Genomic DNA, 13,113 nt, shown 5'->3' with positions numbered 1-13,113 from the left:
TAAAAATAAAAAATAAAAAGTAAAAAAAACACAAATATATATATATATATATATATATATATATATATATTAAAAAAAAAACAATAAAAATGACAAAAATACTAAAACTTTAACTAAAAATGTAATTGAAAACAGAAAAAATCTAAATAAAATCAAATTCAAGATATAATCAATAAACTAGCATACCAACGATACTACAAGATCAGCTTAATAAACACTTCTGAAATGTCTAAACTTAGCTGACATATGTAATCAAATGAAAACACAAAGGGACAGTGAATGTGCAGATCTGCTGCATTAACTGACCTGTAACAGGAGCGGCAGCAGGAATCGCAGAAGCTCGTCCTCGCCAGGTCTGATCTTCTCAAAACACTCCAGCACCCAGGTGAGGAACTCATGTCTGTCTAACATGCCATCCTGTTACACATGTGCACATACACATAATAAACAATCCCATCAACACATACAACAAAAACACTCCCCTTTTGCTAAAGACTTATAAATGGTCACAGCAGGCAGTATGATATACGTGACCCTGGAGCACAAAAGCAGTGTTAAGTCGCTGGGGGATATTTGTAGCAATAGCCAAAAAAAAAACATTATATGGGTCAAAATTATCGATTTGTATTTTATGCCAAAAATCATTAGGATATTAAGTAAAGATCATGTTACATGAATATATTTTGTAAATTTCCTACTGTAAATATATCAAAACGTAATTTTTGATTAGTAATATGCATTGCTAAGAACTTCATTTGAACAACTTTAAAGATGATTTTCTCAATATTTCGATTTTTTTGCACGCTCAGATTCCAGATTTTCAAATAGTTGTATCTCGGCCAAATATTGTCCTATTATCCTAACAAACCATACATCAATGGAAAGTTTATTTATTCAGCTTTAGTCCAAGGTCACATCTGATGCTCTTTAATGCACTGTGACAGGCATATCGTTCCAGCCCTTATATATAAACTCATGTTCAAAAGTCTAGGGCCAGATTTTTTTTATTTAATTAAAGAAAATTGTATCTCGGCCAAATATTGTCCTATTATCCTAACAAACCATACATCAATGGAAAGTTTATTTATTCAGCTTTAGTCCAAGGTCACATATCTGATGCTCTTTAATGCACTGTGACAGGCATATCGTTCCAGCCCTTATATATAAACTCATGTTCAAAAGTCTAGGGCCAGATTTTTTTTATTTAATTAAAGAAATTAATTATTTTATTCAGCAAGGATGCATTAAATTGATCAAAAGCAGCAGTGAAGACATTTATAATATTATAAAAGATTTGTGTTTCAAATAAATGCTGTTCTTTTAAACTGTCTTTTCAAAGAATCCAGAAAAAAAGTATCACAGTTTGCACAAATAAATGTGTTTTGCCCAGCAAATCAGCATATTAGAATGATTTCTGAAGATCGTGTGACACTGAAGACTGGAGTAATGATGCTGAAAATTAAGATTTGATCACGGAAATAAATTACAGTTTAAAATATATTACAATAATAAACAGTTATTTTAAATTGTAATAATATTTCATAATACTGCTGTATTTTTGATCAAATAAATGCAGCCTTGCTGAAGAAACTTCTTTCAAAAACTGAAATCTTCCCAAGCCCAAACTTTTACATGGTGGCGTATATATAATAGGTGAGGTGACTTTCAATGAATGGACAAAAATAATGAGAGCGTATTTAGAAATATCTTCATTTGTGTTCCAAAAATAAACAAACATTATGGGTTTGGAATGACGAGGGTGAGTAAATGATGAAATTGTTATTTTTGGGTGAACTATCCCTTTAAAAACGTAATCTCTGTGGGACATAACTCCATGTTTCTAGTTGACAGCCCTCTGTATTAAGAGACAGCTGCACTGCATCTGTAAATAAAACTGGGCTCACCTACCTGAAACATGAACATGGCCAGCTTCTCGTTGTACTCCCACTGTTTCATGGCGGTTTCCACCTCAGCAGGAGGAGCGGGCAGAGGAGACCCACAGCCCTGGCTGGGAGACTGTCTGTAAAACTCTGCCACCTTCTGCAGCTGCTCCCACAGGTATTTAGTAATTATCTGAGTCCATTCTGCAGAAGCCAGATAAAGCCAGTGAGGCATTGCAGCACAAAGCCCAACTACACAGCACAACAACAGAGGACATTTTATCTTCATTCCCAGATTAAACGAGGACAGTGTTGCATGTTCGATAGAGCCAAATTACTACACGAGCATATAAAGTAGAGCGTGTACAATACCCATACTAACCTATGCAGGGGTCAATGACATGCCTCTTCTTCACCTTGGTTTCGGTTATGGCAGCGTGATATGCACACGTCATTTTAATCATCCAAGCAGATCGCATCACCGGCACACAGTACTTGGCAAGGTAGCCAAACACTTCCTCTTTCTTGCTGAAGATGGGAACCTAGTGCACACACACAGCAATGAGACTAATGCAAAACCTAAAGGATTCGTTCACTTCCAGAATAAAAATCTCCTGATAATTTACTCACCCCTGTGATATCAAAGATGTTCATGTCTTTCTGTCTTCAGTCGCAAAGAAATTACGGTTTTTGAGGAAAACATTCCAGGATTTTTCTCCATATAATGGACTTCAATGGTGCACAACGTGCTGAAGGTCCAAACTGCAGTTTCAGTGCAGCTTCAATTTCCAGACATTGGCAAGAGGAAGCCGCAGGTCAATCAGAAGGACAACTTCTGGCTCGTCACAGCGCGGTCGCAGAGCTCAATTAATAACTGGTTCACAGACTTGGCCGGGACTAAACCCTTAACTCAGCTCGCTAAAAAGGTTCGCTTTTGCCATGCTGCGGTTTGTAAACTCTGAACAGAGCGCTTGTGTCGATACAGAACATGCTGTTAACAGCACGCAGACCTTTACTGAATTTCACAGAACACGGTCAAATGGTTTGTGATCTTAAAGGATTAGTTCACTTCCAGAATAAAAATCTGATAATTTACTCACCCCCACGTCATCCAAGATGTTCATGTCTTTTTGTCTTCAGTCGCAAAGAAATTAAGGTTTTTGAGGAAAACATTCTATGAGTTTTCTCCATATAATGGACTTCAATGGTGCACAACGTGCTGAAGGTCCAAACTGCAGTTTCAGTGCAGCTTCAAAGAGCTCTACACGATCCCAGCCGAGGAATAAGGCTCTTATCTAGCGAAACCATCGCTCATTTAATTTTTTTTTAAAAAGGTATATACTTTTTAAACCACAAATGCACATCTTGCACTAGCTCCGCGATGCGCGTCCGCAAATTCTCGCATTACATAATCACGTCAAAACAATCCGACATCGTTGTTTTACCTTTTTCTGTAAAGGACATTTGACTTTCTTTGCACGTTCACTTTGTAAACACTGGGTCGGTACTTCTGTGACCTTTCCAGTGCGATTATGTAATGCGTGAAGTCGAGCTAGTGCAAGACCAGCATTTGTGGTTAAAGTATATAAATGTTTATTTTTTTTAGAAAATGACTGATGTTTCGCTAGTCAGATAAGAGCCTTATTCCTCGGCTGGGATCGTGTAGAGCTCTTTGAAGCTGCACTGAAACCGCAATTTGGACCTTCAGCCCGTTGTGCACCATTGAAGTCCATTATATGGAGAAAACTCATAGAATGTTTTCCTCAAAAACCTTAATTTCTTTGCGACTGAAGACAAAAAGACATGAACATCTTGGATGACGTGGGGGTGAGTAAATTATCAGATTTTTATTCTGGAAGTGAACTAATCCTTTAAGATCACAAACCATTTGACCGTGTTCTGTGAAATTCAGTAAAGGTCTGCGTGCTGTTAACAGCATGTTCTGTATCGACACAAGCGCTCTGTTCAGAGTTTACAAACCGCAGCATGGCAAAAGCGAACCTTTTTAGCGAGCTGAGTTAAGGGTTTAGTCCCGGCCAAGTCTGTGAACCAGTTATTAATTGAGCTCTGCGACCGCGCTGTGACGAGCCAGAAGTTGTCCTTCTGATTGACCTGCGGCTTCCTCTTGCCAATGTCTGGAAATGTGTTGCAGCGTAACTTCTCTGCAATGATGCTGCTGAAGTTTGAGCTGATCTGAAAAGCAGAAGGTAACAGGAATGCCAAAGGTAAACGAATGAGCTTGGTTGGTTGATGTTTTTACACCACGCCAGGTTCCTTGGCTATTTTCATGGTGAGTAACAAGTTGAAACAGTATAAAAGAGCAATTTAAAAACCTATGTCAGGTTTGGAACAAAAATGGATTCAGGGTCGACTTTGCCTTCGAGTGTTTGAGGAGTAAAATAATTTCCTGAGAGAACTTAAACCAACACAGTGGATATTCATTTGATATTGAGAACTTGTGTTGAGAACTAGTTTCTTTTATATACATTTATCCATTCATTCATTCATTCATTCATAATCATTAATTTTATTGTTCCATTTAACCATATAATCATTTTTTTTAAAAAGGTATATACTTTTTAAACCACAAATGCACATCTTGCACTAGCTCCGCGATGCGCGTCCGCAAATTCTCGCATTACATAATCACGTCAAAACAATCCAACATCGTTGTTTTACCTTTTTCTGTAAAGGACATTTGACTTTCTTTGCACGTTCACTTTGTAAACACTGGGTCGGTACTTCTGTGACCTTTCCAGTGCGATTATGTAATGCATGAAGTCGAGCTAGTGCAAGACCAGCATTTGTGGTTAAAAAGTATATAAATGTTTATTTTTTTTAGAAAATGACTGATGTTTCGCTAGTCAGATAAGAGCCTTATTCCTCGGCTGGGATCGTGTAGAGCTCTTTGAAGCTGCACTGAAACCGCAATTTGGACCTTCAGCCCGTTGTGCACCATTGAAGTCCATTATATGGAGAAAACTCATAGAATGTTTTCCTCAAAAACCTTAATTTCTTTGCGACTGAAGACAAAAAGACATGAACATCTTGGATGACGTGGGGGTGAGTAAATTATCAGATTTTTATTCTGGAAGTGAACTAATCCTTTAAGATCACAAACCATTTGACCGTGTTCTGTGAAATTCAGTAAAGGTCTGCGTGCTGTTAACAGCATGTTCTGTATCGACACAAGCGCTCTGTTCAGAGTTTACAAACCGCAGCATGGCAAAAGCGAACCTTTTTAGCGAGCTGAGTTAAGGGTTTAGTCCCGGCCAAGTCTGTGAACCAGTTATTAATTGAGCTCTGCGACCGCGCTGTGACGAGCCAGAAGTTGTCCTTCTGATTGACCTGCGGCTTCCTCTTGCCAATGTCTGGAAATGTGTTGCAGCGTAACTTCTCTGCAATGATGCTGCTGAAGTTTGAGCTGATCTGAAAAGCAGAAGGTAACAGGAATGCCAAAGGTAAACGAATGAGCTTGGTTGGTTGATGTTTTTACACCACGCCAGGTTCCTTGGCTATTTTCATGGTGAGTAACAAGTTGAAACAGTATAAAAGAGCAATTTAAAAACCTATGTCAGGTTTGGAACAAAAATGGATTCAGGGTCGACTTTGCCTTCGAGTGTTTGAGGAGTAAAATAATTTCCTGAGAGAACTTAAACCAACACAGTGGATATTCATTTGATATTGAGAACTTGTGTTGAGAACTAGTTTCTTTTATATACATTTATCCATTCATTCATTCATTCATTCATAATCATTAATTTTATTGTTCCATTTAACCATATAATCACTTATAATAATATTTTAAACCAGGGGTCTCTAAACTCGGTCCTGCAGAGTTTAGCTCCAACTGTCCTGGAAGCTTCTAGTATACCTAGTAAGACCTTGATTAGCTGGTTTAAGCATGTTTGATTAGGGTTGGAGCTAAACTCTGCAGGACACCGGCCCTCCAGGCCCCTGATTTAAATCATTTATATACTTGTTTTATTGATTCATTCGTTGATTAGTCATTTATTTTATTTTTGTATTATTTTCCATTGTTGTTTAATCTTATTGTGTGGTTTTAAAGGGGTCATATGACGTTGCTCAAAAACACATTATTTTTCACACACTGTACATTATTGTTTCTCCTCTATGTCCCGCCTTTCTGTAACGAGTCGATTTTTACAAAGCTCATCGTTCTGAAAAGCGAGGTGTGCTGTGATTGGCCAGCTATCCAGTGCGTTGTGATTGGCCGAATACCTCAATCGTGAAATGTTACGCCCCTCACCATACTGTGATGCCCTGTCCCGGCCGGAGTGACGAGACAAAAACATTAAAACCCATTATAAACGAGGCATTTGTTGCATCCAGTGGGGACATAATTACGGATTATAAGGACTTATACTGTCTTTTTACACGTTGTGTTGCATCGCGCCGCGTAAACATAAAACCATGTCTGCATTTGTGATCGGAGAAATGACAAACAACAAGCGCTACTCTACACTGCTCAAAACTCACGTTTGAATCGTCAGTGGCAAATCCTTAAAATTAAAACGTCCTTACAGTCTGTGAGGCAGAAGAGCCGGCATTGTAGTCTACTCTCCCAGGATCAGGAAACAGTCCTCCATAAAATGTGCTGCACACATCTGAATATTTCGGTTGAAGTGTTCTGGAACAGTGTTGTAAATACAACTTAACCACTGATTTCTAGTCGTGTCCTCTTTTGGAAGACCAAACAAAGTAGTTTAACTTTAACGATGGCGGTGGCAACAATAAAGTTATGCCTTCTTTCTTTGCGTGAACATTTGGGCGGTGTTATGCAAATCTTCCCACATCGTGAGGTAGACGTGTGGGGGCGTGTTTAAATGAGGCGTTTTAGGAGGGCGTGGACGAGTCTTTGCAACTTCAGGGATCTTATCTACTCACGAACAGCTTGTAACACTCTAAAGAGAAAGGAAAAGTTGAAATCGCATCATATGACCCCTTTAAGGGTTATTTGTCTTCACGAGTAAAGATATAAGAGAATGTCTCAATTTCAAGGTTTTTAAGGTTGGATGTTGGTTTTTAACAGGACGTTGCTATTGCTTGTTGTGGTATAACACTCGTTGCATTTGTGCTGCTCAGATGAAGTCTGAGCATTGAAACACGAAACTAAGATTATTCAATAAACTGCTCTTCTCTGGCTTTACTCAGTCAACTTCTTAGCTGATAGAAGATTATTACAGTTTTGGGTACTAGACAAGACTTGCTGCTAACAGGTTTTTGGTATCAGAAAACTAAAAAAATTTGTATTTTCTCTCTCTCTCTCTCTCTATATATATATATATATATATAGTATAGCACATACTGATTTATTAACTCTTCTGAAGTCAAAAAATGAGTATTGTGTTCTCTAAAAATGAATATCAAACATGTCTGAAAACATGGCATCTTTTTGTTATTTTGACCAATTGTCATTTCAAGCTCTAAATCAGTGGTTCTCAAACTGGGGTACGTGTACCCCTGGGGGTACGTGAGATGACGGATGGGGGGTACGCGAACAAAATTCTGAGTTTTGGCATTCATTTAATTCTACCCCAACGCAAAAGTAACATTAAAACCGAACGTATTTCTGACAAGCAAAATGCCGCTCTAATGTAAAAACAGGAAAATGGGAGTGCCGTAAGTAAACGGTCAAATACATGATATCCAATCAGCTTACCTCATCTTCTGACACACAAGCAGCGTGCATGTGATGGGATGCCCACTGAATATGCTGCTTTAGCAAATCGCACTGCTGTTCAATGTATCTTTAAAGTAGATCTTCACTTAATAGCATGACGAGCAAATGTTGACACGGACTGAGATCGATTTAAACTCTCTTCGATACAGACACACTGTGCGTGTTATTGTGTTCATGTTTAAGATGCGAGCAAGAATGCAAATTTCCCTGAATATCCAAACGATGGCAAATGTGCCATTAATTTTTTACAATAGTTCAACAAAAAAAGGTAATATTAAGTGAACATTTTACATTTGAAATGTAGCCTACATTTTAAACAGTCATGTTTGTTCTATTTTGCAACAAAATAATAATAGTGCCAACGGAATCCATATCATCTGGTGTGCGTCTCCAAGCAACATACAGCGGTGTTTCATTAGAGAACGAATCTGCGGCTTTGAACGATTTGGAGAGTCAGTGATTAATAACACATTCATAACTACAGCATTTTGCTTCTTTACTGAATGAATGAATGAATGACGTGACGCCTGGCTCATTAAGACAGCGACTTGCTGCCACATACACTCTTAAAAATAAAGGTGCTTCAAAAGGTTCTTCAAGCGATGCCATAGAAGAACCATTTTTGGTTCCACAAAGAACCATTCAGTCAAAGAACCATCTCTTTCTTACCTTTTTGTAATCTGAAGAACCTTCTTTCACCACAAAGAAGCTTTTGTGAAACAGAAAGGTTCTTCAGATGTTAAAGGTTCTTTATGGAACCATTTAGACAAAAAGGTTCTTCTATGGCATCGTGAAGCACCTTTATTTTTAAGAGTGTATTGGTGGTTTTATTTTTAAATCTACAAGTATCACCTTGATTTCACAATTTATTGCTTTATTTAATATATTAATAATACACTTAATGGAATGTTAAGAATATGATATAAAATATGACATGAGATACAATTAATAAGGATAGAAAATATTTGCCTCAAAGGTAAAAAAAAGCACCTTTAAATCAATTTAAGGGGGCAAATTGTCCTTTAATATAAAAGGTGTGACTGCGGTCTAAGTGGAAGAGCGGGGGTACGCAGAAGAATGTTAAATGCCCCAGGGGTGCGCCGCTGTAAAACGTTTGAGAACCACTGCTCTAAATGACAAAATTTTTATTTAAAATGTCTTCGGTCGTTTACAGAATAAAACAAAAATTGTGTTACTCAAACACATAATTATAAATCCAGAGAAACATAGAACTTTCAAGTGTTCTCTTAATTTTTTCCATAGCTGTATATATATGACTTTACCCACAGTAATGTCAAATGCATATTGTTTGTTTTTGATACATTGCTCTTATTCATTTTGCCATTTGATGTTGATGCAAGATACTAGGGCTGTGCGATATTGAAGAAAAATGCGATATGCGATACGATAATGCTTAAAGTGCCACATGCTCAGATGAAACAGTTTTACTCAGCTGTTGCCGAGTCAGTTCTGTGAACTTCTATAACTATCTTGTGTCATATATATATGGTTATTTGCATGCATGCATGTATGTACGTATGTATGTATGCATGTATGCATGTATGCATGTATGTATGTAGATGACCCTATAGCAAGCATTACATGGTGTTTCCTTTGGAAAGTCTTCAAATGCAGTGTTCCCAATACTGGTTTCAGAGTTCCCCCGACTCTGCACATTTTTAATGTCTCCTGTTTCTGACACGCCCAATTCAGGTAATAGAGTCTTGACTAATGAGCTTTTGAACGGAATCGTGTGTTAAAATATGATTTTAATTTTCTATGCTGCACTCACCTACATCTCTTGGCCTCTTCCGACAATTCGATCAGCTGTGTAACTCAAATAATTTTTCATTTCAGTTTCACAGTCCCCCCTGGTTATATTATGTTTGGAAGCAGCATCTGAAAGAGTATAGAGTCACCATTATAAAGACTGACTGGAAAGTGAAGGCAAATGTTGACCAAATATAAACAAAACAAACAGAAATGTGGGTAGGTTCTGCAGCAGTGATATTACATTTGATTATATTGACTAAAACAAGATGAGAAATTGGTCTTTTGTTTTGCTATATATTTACATTACAAGATCAAGGCATATGGAGCTCTGTTGATTCAGCTGCCAAGCTAACAAGAGCTTTCTGAAAGTAAGCCACACCAGGGTTTGACTGCAGGGGTGTGGCAACAGGTACATTTGGAACAGTTTGCTTTGTTTTGTTGTGTTACACACGCACGTATTCGCATTTTACAATTTAAGACTGTGTTTGCTTGTGTGCATGCAAAGCAGCTCAAATTGCATTCCTCTGTTTGCCAGCGGCCACTATTGTGTAAAATCAATGAGGGAAAGTATTTATGTAGGGTATGTACTGAGAGTCTGCCCTAGATTCTGAGTTTTGGCATTCATTTAATTCTACCCCAACGCAAAAGTAACATTAAAACCGAACGTATTTCTGACAAGCAAAATGCCGCTCTAATGTAAAAACAGGAAAATGGGAGTGCCGTAAGTAAACGGTCAAATACATGATATCCAATCAGCTTACCTCATCTTCTGACACACAAGCAGCGTGCATGTGATGGGATGCCCACTGAATATGCTGCTTTAGCAAATCGCACTGCTGTTCAATGTATCTTTAAAGTAGATCTTCACTTAATAGCATGACGAGCAAATGTTGACACGGACTGAGATCGATTTAAACTCTCTTCGATACAGACACACTGTGCGTGTTATTGTGTTCATGTTTAAGATGCGAGCAAGAATGCAAATTTCCCTGAATATCCAAACGATGGCAAATGTGCCATTAATTTTTTACAATAGTTCAACAAAAAAAGGTAATATTAAGTGAACATTTTACATTTGAAATGTAGCCTACATTTTAAACAGTCATGTTTGTTCTATTTTGCAACAAAATAATAATAGTGCCAACGGAATCCATATCATCTGGTGTGCGTCTCCAAGCAACATACAGCGGTGTTTCATTAGAGAACGAATCTGCGGCTTTGAACGATTTGGAGAGTCAGTGATTAATAACACATTCATAACTACAGCATTTTGCTTCTTTACTGAATGAATGAATGAATGACGTGACGCCTGGCTCATTAAGACAGCGACTTGCTGCCACATACACTCTTAAAAATAAAGGTGCTTCAAAAGGTTCTTCAAGCGATGCCATAGAAGAACCATTTTTGGTTCCACAAAGAACCATTCAGTCAAAGAACCATCTCTTTCTTACCTTTTTGTAATCTGAAGAACCTTCTTTCACCACAAAGAAGCTTTTGTGAAACAGAAAGGTTCTTCAGATGTTAAAGGTTCTTTATGGAACCATTTAGACAAAAAGGTTCTTCTATGGCATCGTGAAGCACCTTTATTTTTAAGAGTGTATTGGTGGTTTTATTTTTAAATCTACAAGTATCACCTTGATTTCACAATTTATTGCTTTATTTAATATATTAATAATACACTTAATGGAATGTTAAGAATATGATATAAAATATGACATGAGATACAATTAATAAGGATAGAAAATATTTGCCTCAAAGGTAAAAAAAAGCACCTTTAAATCAATTTAAGGGGGCAAATTGTCCTTTAATATAAAAGGTGTGACTGCGGTCTAAGTGGAAGAGCGGGGGTACGCAGAAGAATGTTAAATGCCCCAGGGGTGCGCCGCTGTAAAACGTTTGAGAACCACTGCTCTAAATGACAAAATTTTTATTTAAAATGTCTTCGGTCGTTTACAGAATAAAACAAAAATTGTGTTACTCAAACACATAATTATAAATCCAGAGAAACATAGAACTTTCAAGTGTTCTCTTAATTTTTTCCATAGCTGTATATATATGACTTTACCCACAGTAATGTCAAATGCATATTGTTTGTTTTTGATACATTGCTCTTATTCATTTTGCCATTTGATGTTGATGCAAGATACTAGGGCTGTGCGATATTGAAGAAAAATGCGATATGCGATACGATAATGCTTAAAGTGCCACATGCTCAGATGAAACAGTTTTACTCAGCTGTTGCCGAGTCAGTTCTGTGAACTTCTATAACTATCTTGTGTCATATATATATGGTTATTTGCATGCATGCATGTATGTACGTATGTATGTATGCATGTATGCATGTATGTATGTATGTATGTATGCATGTATGTATGTATGTATGTATGTATGCATGCATGTATCAAGAGCTCCTGTACCGTGATGCCCAGAAATGTTGCCTAGCTAGACAAGCTTGCTAGGTTTTAAGACGCATCCACGATAAACACATCAATTCAGTAGAAGTTGTCAACAAACATAAACATCCCGACAGCAGTAACAGGCTACTAGGACGGTTTACATCTCAAGTATTTATTTGCAATTAACACCGCTTTTAATGCCTTCTTAAAATACATAAAATAGTGATGATAACGTTTGTAGATTTCACGAGATGTATGTATGTATGTATGTATGCATGTATGTATGTATGTATGTATGTATGCATGCATGTATCAAGAGCTCCTGTAAAACCACAACAAATCTTTTTTGTTCGCGCACACTTAAGTGGTGAATAAAGCTCATTCTGATTCTAATATAACTAGCATACATGTTTCACTTTTTGTGAGAAGAAAGCACCCCTACAACAACTTCTGAACGTGAACGGTAGTGTTTTACTCGAGCATTACATAAAAATGTCATTTTAACATGAGTTTAGCAACTGAATAATAAAAAGGAAAAATACAACACTGCTTAGTGTGCTTTACTCTATGAATTCGATATGCACTGATTCTTATTTAAGCTACAAAAGTTATTTAGGTAAGAGCAGCGAGTGATTATTTCTTTGTCTTTTGTTCCCTAAATATTGCAAGCCGTAGCGATATGCATATTGCGGTATTTCGATATATTGCACAGCCCTACAAGATACTACGGAAGTTTTACAATCTGAGGGTGGTATGTAAACATTTTCAATATCTGTGTCCAGATATCCGACAAAAACAGATAAAGTTCTGCATCTGTAAAAGAATGAGGGTTTGACTGATAACACACATGTATGCAGATAACCTCTGCACTGATAACCTTACCTTTGAAGGGTTGAAATTGACATTTTTAGCGCTGCCATGCTCATCGCCTGAAACAGCTGGCTGGTTGTTAAATCCTTGCTTGACGTTCAATGCCGTCAACTCATCCTAACCAACGAGAGAGATGTGTTACTAAATGCCTCATGCATGCATTTTCATTTCAGTGTGTGCTGGAGAGTTAATCAAACACCAGAGAACGACAATCACTCATTCATCCAAACCAGTTCTCAAAATGCATCAACACAACAAACACTGCATTCAGACAGGAAAACCTGCAGGTGCAATTATAAGACTTCACATGCAATGCCAACAAATAATAAGACTCATGATGCACTCCACATAATGAAAAAGAGATATTCAAATATACTTGCATATGCATTTTCTGTTTCTTCAGTTTGCTGACAACTGAGACTGTTTCTAGCTAGACAGGCATTACATGCACGTATATTTTTTGCATGCATAGATCATCAATGCACACAAT

The 13,113-nt window shown here is 37.4% G+C and overlaps 1 protein-coding gene across 1 annotated transcript in view; it reads right to left on the bottom strand.

Moving 5' to 3' along the window:
* The window catches only part of LOC107553325 (mediator of RNA polymerase II transcription subunit 12-like), a 46,410-nt gene that overhangs the window by 32,548 nt on the left and 749 nt on the right, over positions 1–13,113 (bottom strand). The window contains exons 2-6 of the mRNA XM_016235522.1: positions 12,636–12,740; positions 5,118–5,309; positions 2,263–2,422; positions 1,909–2,084; positions 307–417 (exon numbers count right to left, since the gene is read on the bottom strand). Of these exons, the coding sequence (XP_016091008.1) occupies positions 307–417; positions 1,909–2,084; positions 2,263–2,422; positions 5,118–5,309; positions 12,636–12,740 (744 nt within the window). The remainder of the gene's footprint in view (positions 1–306; positions 418–1,908; positions 2,085–2,262; positions 2,423–5,117; positions 5,310–12,635; positions 12,741–13,113) is intronic.

The sequence above is a fragment of the Sinocyclocheilus grahami genome, unplaced genomic scaffold (genome assembly GCF_001515645.1).
Source record: "Sinocyclocheilus grahami isolate Dianchi unplaced genomic scaffold, SAMN03320097.WGS_v1.1 scaffold470.1, whole genome shotgun sequence".
NCBI classification, from domain to species: Eukaryota; Metazoa; Chordata; class Actinopteri; order Cypriniformes; family Cyprinidae; genus Sinocyclocheilus; species Sinocyclocheilus grahami.
This window is presented reverse-complemented; position numbering and strand designations above follow the sequence as displayed.